The sequence below is a fragment of the Sorex fumeus genome, unplaced genomic scaffold (genome assembly GCF_029834395.1).
Source record: "Sorex fumeus unplaced genomic scaffold, SorFum_2.1 ptg000064l, whole genome shotgun sequence".
NCBI lineage: Eukaryota > Metazoa > Chordata > Mammalia > Eulipotyphla > Soricidae > Sorex > Sorex fumeus.
Window position 1 is genome coordinate 2,851,451 of NW_026606121.1, and position 17,241 is coordinate 2,868,691.

The 17,241-nt window shown below is 46.7% G+C and overlaps 2 protein-coding genes across 2 annotated transcripts; one reads left to right on the forward strand and one right to left on the reverse strand.

Moving 5' to 3' along the window:
* The first annotated feature begins 1,541 nt into the window (after positions 1-1,541).
* On the forward strand, positions 1,542-2,860 carry LOC130036482 (zinc finger protein 33B-like). The gene is given in 2 exon segments (XM_056128322.1): positions 1,542-2,339; positions 2,423-2,860. Coding segments are annotated over 2 exon segments (1,059 nt in total). The 5' UTR covers positions 1,542-1,718.
* Positions 2,861-10,411: 7,551 nt separating this feature from the next.
* Positions 10,412-16,802, reverse strand: ZNF12 (zinc finger protein 12). Its single transcript, XM_056128271.1, has 4 exons — positions 16,742-16,802; positions 15,820-15,946; positions 15,474-15,569; positions 10,412-12,517 (listed from the first exon to the last, which is right to left on the reverse strand). The coding sequence occupies exons 1-4, from the start codon at positions 16,754-16,756 to the stop codon at positions 10,668-10,670; spliced, it is 2,088 nt and encodes a 695-aa protein (XP_055984246.1). The 5' UTR covers positions 16,757-16,802; the 3' UTR covers positions 10,412-10,667.
* Between the last annotated feature and the right edge of the window lie 439 nt (positions 16,803-17,241).

Consider the following 17,241-nt stretch of genomic DNA (forward strand, 5'->3'; position numbering starts at 1 on the left):
TAGTGAGTATGCTAGGAGTGATCCCTTGCACTGCCAGGTATGGCCAAAACAAAATAAAACAAATCCAATAATTATTTTTCTTTTTGATCCAACAGTAATTAAATACATGGTGGCTTTTCATCCTAGGATTGTGGGTCTGCAAATTAATGACATAATAACTTAAATAATCAGTGTGTTAACTTTTAATGCTTCTTTTTTTCTTGTTTCTAGATGTCAAGAAGCTTGATAACCTCAAAAAGAGAAATCAAGATAAACACTTGTGGCGAGTTTCATTCATCAACAAATTACTGGCGAAGAAGAGAGGAAATGTTCTCAAGAAAACATCAGATTTGGACATAGACCAGGTTTCTGCAGGAAAAACACACTGTCAGGATGATCCGAGTGGAATGAAACAAGTCTCAGAATCAGTTATTGATAAGCACACAGCTGAACTTGGCACACGTGGGAAGTCGCCTCTTCCTGGTGGGGAAGGAAACACTGAAGACAGCCAAGCAAGGAAGCCTCCAATGCATGGCAGAAGCCTTAGTGAGCCACAGAAAACACAGTCTTTGGGAGTCCCTCCTGAAGATAATGGGTACAGAGAAGCCCCCCATCCTATGGTTGCCATTGACACACACAAGGGGCCTCAAGCAGAAGAGACTGTCACTGAGTATAAGGCATGGCGAGTGATGAATTGGCCCTCAGAAGCCCTCAGCAGCCTCACACAGGGGGGCCTCCCTCAGGGGCTCCTGAGGGTACGAAGTCAGCCTCAGCCCACCCTACACTCCAGGGCTTTCACAGAGGCGACAACACCCACAAATCTCCCGGAAACAAGAACACTTTCGGCAAGAAGCTGTCTCTCGCTTGGCCTTCTAACACAAACACAGGAGAAAGAACCTTTGCACGCGGTCACCGTGGAGGCTCTGCTGAGCAGGAGGCCCACCTCACGCTGTGTCGGAAGACACACGAAGGAGAGAAACCCTGTGAAAACAGTAAGTGTGCGGAAAACATCCAGAAATCATCCCCCGCACCCCCTCTGTCAGGAGAGAAACCCAGTGAGGACAAGGGAGGGGGAGGAGCTCCTGTGGCCGCAGCCCTTCCTGGGCAGGGGGGAAGCGCCCAGAGGAGAGGCCCTATGTATGTGCCGAGTGCAAGAAATCCTTCTGTCAGAGCTCGGCCCTCAGGGTCCATCAGAGAATCCACAGCAGGGAGAAACCCTACCGGTGTGCCGAATGTGGCAAATCCTTCTACGCAAAATCCAACTATAATCACCATCATCGGACCCACACAGGCGAGAAGCCCTACAAGTGTCAGGACTGTGGAAAGTCCTTTTGTGTGAAATCAAACCTGACGAAAATCCAGAAAACACACACTGGGGAGAAACCTTTCAAATGTGAGGAATGTGGGAAAACGTTTTTCCAGAAATCCCAGCTCACTGACCACACGGGGAGAAGCCCTACGGGTGCAGGGAATGCGGGAAAGTCTTCTACTACAAGTTGGCACTACGCGTCCATCGGGGAAAGCACATGGAAGACAAGCCCCACAAGTGCACAGACTGTGAGAAGTCCTGCTCTAAGTCCACCCTGGTCATACACCAGGTAGCTCACACAGGGAAGAAACCCTATGACTGTAGCGAGTGAGGGAAAACCTTCTGTGTGAAGTCCAACCTCACCAAACACTTGAAAATCCACACAGGGGAGAAACCTTACGGCTGCAGTGAGTGTAGCAAATCCTTCTCCATGAATTCCTTGCTGGTTGTGCATAAAAGAACACACACAGGGGAGAAGCCCTACGTGTGTGTCGAGTGTGAGAAGGCCTTCTCTAAAAGGTCAGCCCTTACCAAACACCAGAAGACTCACACAGGGGAGAAGCCACATGAGTGTGCGTGTGGGAAAGCCTTCTATGTGAAGTCAACTCTCGCCATCCACCAGAGGATGCACACTGGAGAGAAGCCCTTTAAGTGCATGGACCGTGGAAAAGCCTTCTATGCCAAATCCCTTCTCAACATTCACCAGAGAAACCACACAGGGAAGAAGTCCCACGTGTGCGGCAAGTGTGGAAAAGCCTTTTCCATGAGGTCTAGTCTCGCTGAGCACCAGTGAACACACTCAGAAGAGAAACCCTATGAATGTACAGCATGTCCGAAAGCCTTCCGCCACAAGTCCACGCTGATGGTGCACCTGAGGACACACACAGGGGAGAAGCCTTACCCATGTGCCGAATGCGGGAAGACCTTCTACATGAAATCAGCCCTCAGTCAACACAGAAGAATCCACACAGGTGAGAAGCCGTACGCATGTAAGGAGTGTGGGAAAACCTTCTTCCAGAAGTCCCACCTCACTAGACACCAGCACACACACATGGGGAGAAGCCGTACGAATGTCAGGAGTGTAGAAAAACCTTCTTCCAGAAGTCACACGTCACTGAACACTAGAGGACACACACAGGGGAGAAGCCCCATGAATGCTGTGAATGCGGGAAATCCTTCTGTTATAAGTCAGCCTTAACCATTCACCAAAGGACCCACATAGAAGAAAAACCCTACAAGTGCAATGAATGTGAGAAGTCTTTCTGCATGAAATCGCACCTAACCGTTCACCAGAGAAATCACTCAGGAAAGAAACCCTTTGAATGTAACGAATGTGGGAAAACATTTTATGTGAAGTCAAACCTCATCAATCACAAGAGAACTCACTTGGGGGAAAAGCCATATGAGTGCAAGAGGTGTGGGAAGTCCTTCTGTATGAAGTCAACTCTCACAGTGCATCAGCGCACACACACAGGAGAGAAACCCTATGAATGCACCAACTGTGGGAAGTCCTTCTGCAAGAAGTCAACTCTCAATAAACACCTAAGCATCCACACAAGAGCAATCCCTTAAACTCAACCAATAGAGGATGTCTTTCTGTGGAAATTAAAATTTTCTGAACATCAGAAAATTCAGGAAAGGAAGCTTATGCATGTAAGACATGTAAAATCTGGCAATTCCTTGTTGGCATAAGAAAACATACGTGGAGTGGGGTAGGGGGGTATCAAGATTTTCCTGGAATTAATATGGGAAAAACAGCTATTTTCCCAAATTCTTTTTTTTTTTTGCTTTTTGGGTCACACCTGGTGATGCACAGGGTTCCTCCTGGCTGCACTCAGGAATTACTCCTGGTGGTGCTCAGGGGACATATGGGTGCTGAGAATCAAACCCAGGTTGGCTGTGTGCAAGGCAAATGCCCTATCAGCTGTGCTATCGCCTCAGCCCCCCATTCTTTACCACTGGAGAATGCACGGATTCACTTATCTGATACTTACTTCAGATAAATCACATGTGAAAAAGTTTGCAACAAGTATAAAAGCTTTAAAACAACCCCAAAGCATTTAAAAAGTCATAAACCACTGAATAGTTATATTGGCATGAAACTAGATGATCTTTTATATGCTTAAAGATTCTAAAAGAAGGAGCCAGAGCAATAGTACAGCAAGTAGGAGCTTGCTTTGTACACAACCAACTCGGGTTTGTTCTCTGGCACCCATTATGGTCCCCTGAGCCTTCTAGGAGAGATCCCAGAACACAGAGGAGTTAAGTCCCGAGCATGCCAGGTGTGGTCCCAAACCAAACCCATTCTCAAGGAAGGTTAGAGAGAGCAGAAGGTAAAGGCACTTGCCTTGGATGCAGACAACCTGGCCCTCCAAGTCCCAGGAGTGATCCCTGAGCACAGAGCCAATCAATAGCTTTCTTGGGTAGGTTTTGCTTTGTTTTTGGGTCATCCCCAGTGATGCTCAGGGGACCATATGGGATGCTGGGGATTGAATCTGGGTCAGCCACGTGCAAAGCAATTTCCCTACCCACTGTACTATCACTCTAGCCCTCTGGTGGATTCTGAGGTTAAACGGTTATACTGCATTATACATCTTTACATTCTTTTTGGTTCCAAGAAGCAAGAAGACCAAGACTAGACAGAAATGACAGTGGTATTAAATTTTACAGTGTTTAAGGTTAGGTGCATTGCAAAAATTTGGTAGAGGCCAAAATAATAATGATGATAATAATAGTAGTAAAGCTGGAATACCATGATAAACCCTTAACTAGCTGTGTTAAGTAGCACTGTCCTCCCGTTGTTCATTGATTTGCTTGAGCAGGCCCAGTAACGTCTCCATTGGAGACTTTGTTGTTACTGTGTTTGGCATATTGAATACGTCACAGGTAGCTTGCCAGGCTTTGCCGTGCGGGTGAGATACTCTCGGTAGCTTGCCAGGCTCTCTGAGAGGGGCGGAGGAATCGAACTCAGGTTGGCCGCATGGGCTGCATGCAAGGCAAACGCCCTACCCGCTGTGCTATCGCTTCAGCCCATTTACAATTAGCAAATTGTAAATAGAATACTAGACACTATTTTTATGGGGGAAGATGGGAGACAGGGGTCACACCCAGCATTGCTCATGCACCCATATGCAGTGATGAGGTTGGATCCCAGTTGGCCACAAGCAAGACAAGTGACTTAACTCTGTACTTTGTGTGGTCCAAATTTTAGCCACTTTTAAGGGGACGATATTTGGATTTCTTTTTTGGATTTTTTTCTTCTTTGGGCCATACCCAAGTGTTAGGGCTTACTCCAGGTTCTGCACTCAACTATCACTCCTGGTGGTACTCAGGGGAACATGTGGATGCTGGTGATAGAAGCAGGTCAGCCACACACTCTCTCTAGCCCTGAATTTTTTTTCTAACTCATCTCTAGATAAATCTGAGCCTAGATGGTTTAAACTGTTGGTCTTACCCTTTCTCTTTTACTGGGGGTTAAATAGTCCTATAAAAATTTAACACCACTCTATTTCCTGCTTAAGGTGATTCTGGATCTCTTTTACCTATGTTGTAGGATAAAACAAAAGGGCACTGTTAACATTACTTAAATGCATTTAAAGATGAAAGAATTTATGTAAAACTCTGAGTAATGATAAATCTGAGTCAAAGTGGTCAGTCATTATTTTAAGGAATATTTACAAGTTTCCTTGGTCTGTCCGGTTCAAGAGGACACAGAAGCAACAGCACAGCTGGTGACTCGTGGATTGTGTCTCCACAGCAGGCATGAGAGACAGGGAGCTGACTTTGGAGAGGCCTGAAGTATCCGTGATGATCCTGACATCTCTTGTGTCAGGAACTGAGGAAAGAATGAGTTCGGTGCAGACGAGGCCAAGGTCACGGGGCTAGTCCACAGGCTCCTCCAACATATCCAAGAGAACTGGCCCACCCAGTCAACAGAAATATGTTGAGAGGAATGGATGAAGCACCTTGTGGTGAAGGAGCAAATCTGCCCCTAAGTCCCTACTCCCCTGGCTAGAGGGAAGAGCTGGGCACTGCCAGCCCCAAAGGGGCCGCTGTTCTCTGGTCTGCTACAGGCCATCAGTAGGCAGAGGCGAAGACGGGGTTGCACACAGGAGGATGGCAGCTGCTGTCGCCTCTAGGCAAAGACTGGTGGCACTGAGGTCGCATCCCTGCAGAAGAACCTGGGGTGTGCAGTGGCAGCGTCACCCACAGATAACTGGTTGAAACTGGAACAAATATATCTCCAGGGATCAGCTGCTCCCCTACCCAACCCCGTCTGCAGATACTTTCAACTGCACCCGCATGCAAAGTATTCATGCCTACCTGCTGAGGATCACTCTAATGGAAGGTTTTTAGCTTCCAGAAAATTCCAGAGGTGAGGGAACATCTTCCAGGGAGTAACAATCACAACTCCAGAATGGGTTGTAGCCCCAAGTCCTTTGGCCTCGTTTCCCCAAGAAGATGAAGTCATTGTTCCCTAGAACACTGGAACAGCTCTTTGGCCTAAGAGGGGGTGGTGGGACACACACACATACGCACACACACACACAGAGTGTATGGACATGAGCTCCATCCAAAGAACCCTGGGGCCAGTCTGGGGCTCACCTCCAGGGGCTTCCTGTGGCAGGCGAACCCTAAACAAGGCCCTGCCAAGATGACCAGTTTCAATGCAGCTCAGAAAAATGCCATTAGAAATTCTCCATTTGAGTGTCCCCCAGTGGGCAGCACCAGTGTTCACGCGCACCCCAAGGCGCATGTCAGGGATTCTGGGAGGAGCAGAACCTTCACCAGTGCTGGTTTCAGTGACTAGTATGGGGGTTTTCAATATAGTTTTCTTTAAAAAGAAATTAAGTTTTACGAGTTTTACAAATGTCCATCAACATACTCTTACGGATGTTTCATACACAATTCTCTTACCATATATACTTTTTGTATGGGTGAAAATGTCCTTGGTTACTGCCCTACTCTTCAATAAAGACGCCAAACTATACCTTTTAATGGTCTGTGCTGGGTCCTGGTTTAGGCCCCCACCCCTGCAACGCATGCAGGTGGAGGACTTGCTGGAACCACCCGCAGTGTGCCTGGTGTGCAGGAGGCTCACAGGGCCGCAGCTGTGGAGAGGCCCCTGCGACTTCCCGCTGTGTCCGTTTTCCTTGTTGGAGATTTCATGTAGCATGTTCTCACTTGGGGCACTTCCTCTCAGGCAAGTACACATGTTCAGGGGAGGATTCTGGGTGATTTGGGGAGGTTTCGTTACCTCCTGAGCAGAATGGCGCAGGCCACCCAGATTAAATCATGGCACTTCCTGTGGCCATGGCTGCTTGGCTTTTCATGGGTGCAGCAAGGGCTGATGACCGCCAGGAATGCTGAGTGGTGCTGCCTCACACCATTTGCTTTTTGAGAAGGGCTTTGGGCCCTGAGGTACTCAGAGTTAGGGATTTGAACGGGGTGGCCTGGACACAAGGCGAATGCCTTAGTCATGGTCCCATCTCTCCCGCTCCATCTTTCCTTCTTGTTCAGTCCTTCTGGGGTTCAGACTTTCCTGCGTCCCCACCCCGGGATGGGAAGACACCCTAATAATGCCGAGCTGTAGTTTCTCTTATTTATAGGTACCATCTTCCCCGCCACCCACAGCGATGCTTGGCTCTTGGTGTTGTTTGATCATTGGTACCCAGGCCTGTATGTGCTGGGGTCCAACTGGACCCCAGGGTTCTGAGTGTCAAACTTGGGCCCCCTGTGTGTTAGGCAGGTGCAGAGTCTCCCTGGGCCCAGGGAAGTGTGTGGTGCATTCAGACTTAACTCGGGAATTGTCTGTATTTTATCTGACGGTATTTATGAACTTTCTTTTTTTTTTTTTTTTTGGGTCACACCCGGCGATGCACTCAGGAATTACCCCTGGCTATGCTCAGGGGACCATATGGGATGCTGGGAATTGAACCCGGGTCGGTCGTGTGCAAGGCAAATGCCCTACCTGCTGTGCTATTGCTCCAGCCCCTATTTATGAACTTTCAACTCTGTTCTTCACAATGTTACTTCTTATTTGGAACACAGCACAGGAAATTTCCTTTTGGGAAGGTACATATCATATATCTATTTTTTGAATAGGAAACATTTAAACTTCAAATGATTTATTCACTGACATTTTCCCAGCCCTAATTCCTGTATTTTTAAGGATGAACTGTTATTTTCAATCTGGGATCAAAACATAAACATATGATATCTAGCAATTCTATCTAGCAATTCGTTTGAATTCCTTCAAGTCACATCTAGTCAAGGAATTTCCCCATGTTTTTTTCGACTAGATGTGGTTTGAAGGAGCTTTTAAATTTTCCTAAAGAATTGCTAGATAGCCTTATGTCTTTTAATTTTGATCCCAGACTGCAAACAGCTACTCCTTAAACAATGTGGGAACTAATGCACTGAGCATAACTCTGAATTTACTCTTACTGAAATGGAAGTGGATTATCATCTAACCAGGCACACACACCTAGAACACTGTTTATGTGCATGCAATTCATAACAAACAAAACATGGTAAACTTGCTTATCAAAGATTTTACTTAAAATGCATACTTAAGTGTTTATTTAAGCTATACTGACAACAACTGGTCTCAGAAACTTTTGGAGATATACTTTCAAGAAATATGCTATATATAACTCAAGCACAAAAAAATACAATCTACCAAGCTTTCAAGTCTTCTTCGCACACACAATGTCCAGAAAAATATGGAAGGGAAGTGCTATGTCAGAAAAACAGGAGCCATGATTTTAATTTGTGAAAAATAGGCATTTCATTTCATAGAATAAAAAGCATGGTGTGTGTGGAGTCAATTATTCAATGGCAACAGGCTACCAGGCTAATCAATGAATCAAAAGCAAATCTTGACCTTACATCATGCTGTCAGCTACCATAGTATTGCACAAGCAATAGAAATGAACCTAAAAGAAACCCATGTCATGCTGTGGAAGGAAGCTCTGCTGATTAATCAGTGCTAGAAACAAGCATACTTATTTTCTACAAGTTGATTTCCAACGGTCAAACTATTTACATAAAAATTTACCAAAAATATGAGACAAATGCCTACAAAAACACCATAAAATAAATGACTTACCTGAAATCCTCTTCTGAAATGCACAATTCCTGAAAAGTACATTGGTACCATCAGTCGTGACTACAGAGCATCGTATAACCACTGATTTGAAGATGGACTTAATCAATTCACGAGATCTGTCCGGAGAAGGAGCAGCTACAAGGCTCGTTGGTTTGACGGTGTAATCCTTCAGGCCCCAGGTTCTTCCCATCTTTCTGCACTGTCAGGCTTAAATCATGATCCAATGTGGAAAACATAATCAGACATCACATCCCGACAAGGAGACAGTCACCCCACTGCACTCCACTGGGCCCCGCAGAGCTGAGGACACCCCTTCTAAAAAACGGTCCAAAATTCCCAGGTCCTGCCTAAAATCCCCACTGTGGCAACTCCACACCACTGGCAATGAAGAGAGTTTTTCATAAATAGCTGAAATAAACCAGGATCTATCCCATATTATGAGGAACAGATGCCCAAACTTTGCCAAAAGTAGTACGAAGGGAAGATTGATATAATCCCACATGCTACTAAGTTATGTGTATTAACACATTTAGAATTCTGGAAGAACAGAGCCTAAAGTTTAAAAGTACTATTAAGTAAAGTCAGACAGTTCCCAAGGTACAAAGTCTGAGTCACTGTGCACTATGCATTCAACTAAAAAGTCAAATAAAGATCAAAGGAGGAATGTTTTAAGCATATTTTTAATTGGACAGAATCCAATGAGTTCTGTCTCACTACTGAGACCCCTGGCATTAGCAATTCAAAATCATCTATGCATATTTCCTGATTTCTTAGAGCTATCTCAGATACAGCTGGAAACATTATTTAAAAACTTTGGGGGGAGAGGGGCTGGAGAGATAGCACAGCGGGTAGGGTGTTTGCCTTGCACGCAGCTGACCCGGGTTTGATTCCCAGCATCCTATATGGTCCCCTGAGCACCACCAGCAGTAACTCCTGAGTGCAAAGCCAGGAGTAACCCCTGTGCATCGCTGGGTGTGACCCAAAAAAAGCAAAAAAAAAAAAAAAAACCAAAAACTAACTTTGGGGGGAGAATCCAATGAGTCCTGTCTCACTACTGAGACCCCTGGCATTAGCAATTCAAAATCATCTATGCATATTTCCCGATTTATTAGAGTTATCTCAGATACAGCTGGAAACATTATTTAAAAACTTTGGGGGGAGAGTGGGATTTGGGCTGCACCTCACGGTGCTCAGGGCTTACTCCTGGCTCCACTCACATGGGTCACTCCTGGTGGTTTTGGAGCATCACCTGGAGTGCCAGGGATCAAACCCAGGTTAACCACATGCAGGGCAGGCACCCTACCCACTGTACTATTGCTCCAGTTCCAAAACACTGTCTTCTTATTGGAAAATATTGCTCACTGATAGTAATAAAATGCATTTATAAGCACCAGTTAAGAATGCAAGAAAAAAGTATACAGTAATCACGTCAGTTCACACACACAAACACACACACGAATTTGTTTTGTTTGTGGGGGGCCATACCCAGTGAGCTCAGGGCTTTTACCTGTCTCTGTGCTCAGGAATTATTCCTGACTGACTCAGGGGACTATATGGGGTGATGGGGATCAAACCTGGGTCAGGGTCAGCCGCATGCAAGAGCCCTAGCCACTGTATTATGGCTCCAGTTCCCTTGACAATACATATTAAGCCACTAACATGGTTCTTCTATTTAGAGTGGATCATCTTTTTATGTTTCACAAATTATTCTACTGAGGATACAATGCCCTTTCAAACAGGACTCAAACTGAACATACAATTCTTTTTAATGCAGTCCTAAAAACAGCAAATAGCAAAATAAAAGCAAAAACAAAAACCCCATCCAGATATAAACTGCATATTCTCAAGAATCACACATAAATTTGACATTGTTATGATTGAGTAATTACCCTGATTTTATAACTTCTATTTACAAGGATTATTCACAATTATCCTCTTTTTTGTTCTATAGTTTGGTATTATGTCAGAAACATACATTTTAATATAATTTCCAAAGTCCCCCCCCCCACACTTTTTGTGTTGAAAAAAGTTCCTCTGGGTAATTCCCTGACAAGTAAAAATCTATGATGACACTGTCAAATGCATTTGCACCTTTACTCCTAAGTCCAGCATCCAAGCCTCTGCTGCTTGACAACTGCGGTTTTTCACCTGTTAACTTCCAGACCTCCAGTCTGACAAGTGTGCAAAGCCTTGTCCACGCTGTTGGTGAATCCTTGGACAACAGTTTGATCTGAGGGGACTTTCTTATCCATTACAAGAGGCTGGATGTCATAGTAGTCTCTCCACATCATGGACATTCATATTTCCTCTCTTATGAATCCTCTGATGGCTATTAAAGGCTGATTTGTGGTAGAATTTTTTCCCACATTCATTACATTCATAGGGTTTTTCTCCTGAATGCGTTCTATAGTGTACGGTCAGGTAAGACATCCGAGAGAAAGCTTTTCCACATTCGTTACATTCAAAAGGTTTCTCTCCTGAATGAATCCGATGGTGGATAGTGAGATATGACATCTGAGAGAAGAATTTTCCACATTCATAACATTCATATGCTTTCTCTCCTGTGTGTGTTCTCTGATGCCGATTAAGGGCTGAATTCTGGCAAAATGTCTTCCCACATTCACTACATTCATAGGGCTTCTCTCCTGAATGAATTCGATGATGTATAGTGAGGTATGACATCTGAGAGAAGAATTTCCCACATATATAACACTCATAGGGCTTCTCCCCTTTGTGTATTCGCCGATGTCTACACAGGGCCGAGTTCTGATAGAATGTTTTCCCACACTCGTTACATTCATAAGGCTTCACTCCTGAATGAGTTCTGTGGTGGATGGTGAGGTATGACAACTGGGAGAATAGCTTCCCACACTCACTACATTCGTAAGGTTTTTCTCCTGTGTGTACTCTCTGATGCCTCATGAGGGCCGAATTCAGGTAGAACGTTTTCCCACAATCGGTACATTCATAGGGCTTCTCTCCTGAATGAGTTCTGTAGTGTACAGTGAGATAGGACAGGCGAGAGAAGAACTTTCCACATTCGTTGCACTCATAAGGCTTCTCTCCTGTGTGTGTTCTCTGATGTGTGGTGAGGGTCGACTTCCGGCAGAAGCACTTCCCACACTCATTACACTTGTAGAGTTTCACGCCCGTGTGAATTTTCTGGTGGTCATTGAGCGCCGACTTCTGGGAGAAGGTTTTCCCACAGTCATGACACACATAGGGTCTCTCTCCTGAATGTGTTCTCTGGTGTTGGGTGAGGTGTGTCTTCTGGCAGAAGGATTTCCCACAGTAACTACATTCATAGGGCTTCTCTCCTGAGTGAGTTCTCTGATGCTGAATGAGGTGCAGCTTCTGGTAGAAGGTCTTCCCGCATTCGCTACATTCGTAGGGTTTCTCCCCTGTGTGTGTGCGCTGATGGACAGTGAGGGTGCCTTTCTGGCAGAAGGACTTCCCACACTGTGTACATTCATAGGGTTTCTCTCCTGTGTGAGTCCTTTGGTGGATGATGAACTTGGACTTTTTACAGAAGGATTTCCCACAAGCAGTGCACTTGTAGGGTTTTGTTTCAATCTGAGCACTCTGGTGCTTGCTGAGGTTTGACATCTGGAGAATGGCTAGTTCAGATTCATTCCACTTATAGGGCTTCTCCCCTATGTGGCTAATAAAACCCGTATCCTTCTGAAAGGCTTTCTGGCATTCAAGATAGTGACAGGGTTTCTCCAAAATATGAATGCTCTGATATGGATTTTCTTCTCTAAGAGTATATGCTTCTCCATTCTGATCCAATCCATCAGACTTAGTCGCTGGATTAGGCTTCTCATGCTTAATATGGAGCAGGGACTTCCCACATGCACTACATTCATCAGGTTTGATTCTTGCATAGCTTCCATCACTACTGATAAATTCTGAGACAGGTTTGCAACTCTTTCCACATGCGTTGCATTTACTGGGTATTTTTCTTGAAGGCGCAGGGTTTGTTTCTATACTAAAAGTTTTACCAAGAACATTACCTTTCTCCTCAGTCACGCTTCTGTTGATGATCAATAGAGTCTCCCTTGAATGTTTGTCTCCATTCTCCTGGGCTCGCTTTCTCAGATCATCGACTTTCCAGACTTCTAAAAACAGGCAAAATGAGCAAGGATTTGTACATTTTCCTATGTGAGAAATGAGACTTGCACATGAGTTTTAGTCAGGCACAGATGACAACAATGCTGTGGGTGTTTTGGCCTGTTGGTTTGGGACAGGAATGTGGGTGCACCTCCAGAGATGAAGGGTAAGGGAGAAATGAACTGATGAAAAACATAAGCATGTCTCAGCTCTGCTCCTTGCAAGTATCTTGGTAAAAACTGGGTGTAGGGGTTGGAGAGTAGGGTGTCAGTGCAAGAGGTAGGACATTTTCCTTGCAATAGGTGGACCTGGGTCTGATCCCTGGCACCCCATGGTCTCCCAAGCCTACCAGGAGTGTGACCCCTGAGCAAAGAGCTGGGGGTAAGACCCAAGCATGGCTGGGTGTAGCCCAAAAACAAAACAAACACTGGCCTATGAAATGTCTCCGTTTCTCTTCTCAGTCTTCTCTGTTTCCTTGGCATACTGGACAACAGATCTCTGTGCTGTCATGTTTAGGTAGCTTGGATTTGCAGGGTGTGTTGATCTGAATTTGCATCCAATTCTCGGAATTCTCTTAATTCCTTAGGGAATTTCAGTTTCTTGTCCTTTATGAATCACTGCAGTCAGTTTCAACCAGTAATTTCTGCCTGTTTACCTCAGATTACTTATTTTCAGCCCTGATGTGCTCAAAGCTGATCTCACATGATATTGCCAAGCTAAGAGCAAACTCAAATAACCTTTCTTACTCCAATTAGCTCCCTTCCCCTTAAAAACAAGAACAGTCTCCTAAAAATCATTTTAGTCCAAAGCAATTCAGCTGTGCATTAGTATCTGATGTTAAGTACCTTAAGACCACAACCTGGACAAGCGTGTGATTCTCTGGTATAGGATTAAGAGTGTTTATTGCAGAGCAGCAGTTTTTTTTTTTTTTTTTTTTTGCTTTTTGGGTCATTGTGAGATGATAGCACAGCGGTAGGGCGTTTGCCTTGCGCGCAGCCAGCCTGGCCGAGCCAGGTTCGATTCCTCCGCCCCTCTCGGACAGCCTGGCAAGCTACCGAGAGTATACAATATGCCAAACACAGTAACAAGAAGTCTCATAATGGAGACGTTACTGGGCCTGCTTGAGCTTTTTGGGTCACACCTGGCAATGCACAGGGGTTACTCCTGGCTCTGCGCTCAGGAATTACCCCTGGTGGTGCTCAGGGGACCATATGGGATGCTGGGAATCGAACCTGGGTCGGCCGCGTGCAAGGCAAACGCCCTACTCGCTGTGCTATTGCTCCAGCCCCGAGAAGCAGGGTTAACAAAACCAATGTTGCTCAAAGTGGGTGATATTACCCCTGGAGAGGTTCTAGAATAGTTAGGGATGTTGTAAAAGACTCAGTGCATTTGGGGGGTACATTTTGTGGCTCACATAAAGAAGGTCGACTTTTTCTTCTTCTTCTTCTTTTTTTTTTGCCACACTTGGCAATGCTGAGAGGTTACTTCTGGCTCTGCACTCAGGAATTACTCCTGGCAGTTCTGGGAGACCATAGGGATGCTGGGGATCAAAACAGCATCAGCAGTATACAAAGCAAATGTCCTACCTGCTATACTATCATTCTAGCCCCAGAAAGTTGATTTTCAAGAGAGCTATTTTTATTTTCCCCTGAAAAGAAAGTGGTAGGCCAAATCAGCTTGGGAAGTCCTGACTGAAAACCTACAGAATATTGGTGATGCAATGTAAAACACTTAAAAATCTCAGAGTAAAGTGATTTCACTCACTCCTACAGTAACCAAAATGTAAGCGGGTGCTAACATGTAAGTGTAACGGGGAGGAGGGGAACACACCCCTTCCCTCCAGCAGTGAGGAGGGGAGATGCTGGCCAGAAAATGGCCAGTAAAAGGAACTGAAATCCCTTTAGACAGTGAATCAGAACATTCCAAGAATCACCGAAGGAGGCAAAACCTACCGCAAACTTCAGATCAACACACCCTGTAAACTTAAGGGAGTCTGAAGCAATCCGGGCACGGCAGGATGGAGTTCTGGTGTCTACTACGCTGGGGAAAACTGAGAAACGAGACATTTCTGAAGCTGGGGGGAATCGACCACAGCAGAGGAATAGAGACCACTCACAGTGACAATGCTGGGGTGACCACGAGGAAAGGGAAAAGGAGTCTAATTCGGGAGTTAGGAGGCGGGAGCAGTGATGAGCAACCACAGCTTTCGCAGCTCACCAGCCCCTGCAGCCAGCAGGAGACCTGAGGACTGTTTTGGGTGAATAACCCAGCATGGAAACAAACAAAATCTCCAAGGACTGAGGAGGGCTGGAGCCCTGGGGGAGTTCAGGAACAAGGAAAGGGTCAGAGTTCTAAGGAGATACTTCAAAGAGGGTGGGAGGGTTAATGATGCCCAGTGATTTCTCCTCAGGATAGTCTGGAGCCCCATGGTGCCAGCAATTGTTCGAGGAAGACAGAGGGATAGGTTCTGGGGAGGGGTGCTGTGAGAGGAACCAGTCCTACAGCCCAGGAGGGAGGGGACCCCCACATGCACTGGCTGAGGCTCGGGGTAGAACTCAAAGAGAAGGAAAAAGGAAAGCCAGGAACGGAAACAGGTCAGAGGTGCCTCAAGGAAAAGGCTGGGAAGGTGGCAGTAACACGAGGCAGGAAGTTACTGAATAATCGACTCAGGCTCACCCCCAAGCAAAGAAAGTGGTAAGCCAGACATTGATGTTCATGTCAGATTATCACCGAGACAACAGGTTTCTGAAAATGCAAGAAGAGGAGCTACCCATGGCTCAAGAGGGAGAAGGAAGCGCCTAGACATGGGTTCTGAGTAGATGTGAGCACAGAGAAGTTCTGTGAACTTGTTTTTGTGGGGTAGAAAGAAGTCCAGAGGTGGGAGAGAGCAAGGGTGAAACTGATGCTCAAGGCAGGGACCCCGAAACAACACTAACAAATTCCCAGTCTCCTCCACCAACATACCTGGGGAACCAGGAAGCAGGAATCCACCACTCACAGCCCACGGCTCTTCTCCTTGCTCCAACTTGAGGATCACTTCCGGTTTGAGGATGTGACACCCTGTTAATGGCAACAAGAGCACTTGAGTCTGGCTGCCGGCTCTACAGATCCTTGGGTGGGAGTGGAGGAGTCTACTCGCCCATCTGTGCTGCACGCCCACGGAGAACTTTGTGGGTGGCAGCAGGAACCACTCAAATGCCCCGCTGGATACCCAAACCATACCATTTGCAACAGTCCCAGGAAAGTATGTGTTAAAACCAGTAAATGTGCTCTCAGCCCAGAGAATTCAGGAACTCAGAGTGCCCCTCACCCACTGAGACGAGATGGCTATAGTTCTCCAGCATCACGTCCCTGTAGATTATCTTCTGCTCGGCGTCCAGCTGCCGCCACTCCTCCTGGGTGAAGTCCACGGCCACGTCCCAGAAGGACATGGGCCCCTGCAAGGCCAGTAACAGAAATGGGTAACGTGGAGGAGCCACCAGGCAGTGATGGCTCGTCCTTGCGGCCTACAGTGCCCAGAGTTTCTATCACTGATTCATTCACTTCACTCTTGGGAGTTGATAAACCTGAGCTCCAGCAGCTAATTTTGTCTGAACTGCTCCTCCTTGGGCTGCTGAGCCTCGGGCTATGTGCTGCGTCACCATCACTAAGGCAGCCAGTGGGCAAGTGACTCTAGAGCCGCACTTTCTGCAGGGCCAGATGGATCGGACTAAGCATGCCCACATAAACTGTCAGTGGGGCATGATGGGGCTCCTGAATCCCCACCAGGGAACCCTGAATTCTTTCCTCCTAACCACCTTGTGCAGGAGGAGGGGTCACAAAGAAAGGGTGGAGCCGCCTAAAGAAATGCTCCGACTTAGTCCTTTACAGCCTGACCTGCTGTACCAGGGCTGCCCACGGTATGCCAGTCTGGGTTACTCTGGACACCACACACACACACTCCTCAGTGCTCTCCATTACTGTTCCGGACCCCTCACTGTGAGTCTGTCCCACTTTCCAGACCATAGCAATCAGGCCACTGGAGGCTTCAGTCACAAAAATGCCAGGCAGGCAGGTTACTGAGAAGCTGAGTTACACGGAGCCGACAGACCAATGAGATCACAAAATCCAGCCACTTGGAGGGCCCCACCGTGGCCCCTAAACTCAGCAGGGACGACATTTTTCCTCCCAATAGCCCATCTCCGCATCTCCTACTGTGGCCGAGATGACTGGTTAAACTCAAGGGTGCTTACCAGGGTGTGACTCATGTTTCTGAGGCTCCAGAGAAGACAGGGTAGCCTGCCCGTGAAGATGGACCTGCGGAAGCAAAACACCGGTATGAGACCTCCAGGCCAGGAACTACTCCTGAGAAGCTCCCAGAAAGTTGCATGAGACCTGTTGTAGGGGGAGAGGGCACCGGACCTCACAGCAGCCCTCAAAGGACCAGGTGGCGTCATCCCACATCACCCACTGTAAATGCTACCGAGCCGGCATCATCCAGGAACCAAAGAACAAATGTAAAGTGAGAGTCTGCAGGGCCCATACACCGCAGGGGTGGAGGTCTCCCGGTCAGTGGGGATTTGCTCGTAGGACCTCGAGGTGCGGCTCCCAAGAATCCAGCGTTTGTGCAGACCCGGAGCATGTGCAGGGATCTTCACGGCGATTGCACCGAAACCATCCGAGTCCCCCGTGGCAACGGTGTGCATGAGTTTCACGACGAAACGCGCGATGCATCGCAAGGGTGCTAGGGCGG

Bases quoted from the DNA above. Each gene is read 5' to 3' on its own strand.
- ZNF12 (XM_056128271.1), bottom strand. The intron at 15,570-15,819 runs GTGAGGGGCACT...TGCCATTAACAG, and splicing joins TAGCCATCTCGTCTCAGTGG to GGTGTCACATCCTCAAACCG. The intron at 12,518-15,473 runs GTATGTTGGTGG...GCCTGTTTTTAG, and splicing joins CCTGCTTCCTGGTTCCCCAG to AAGTCTGGAAAGTCGATGAT.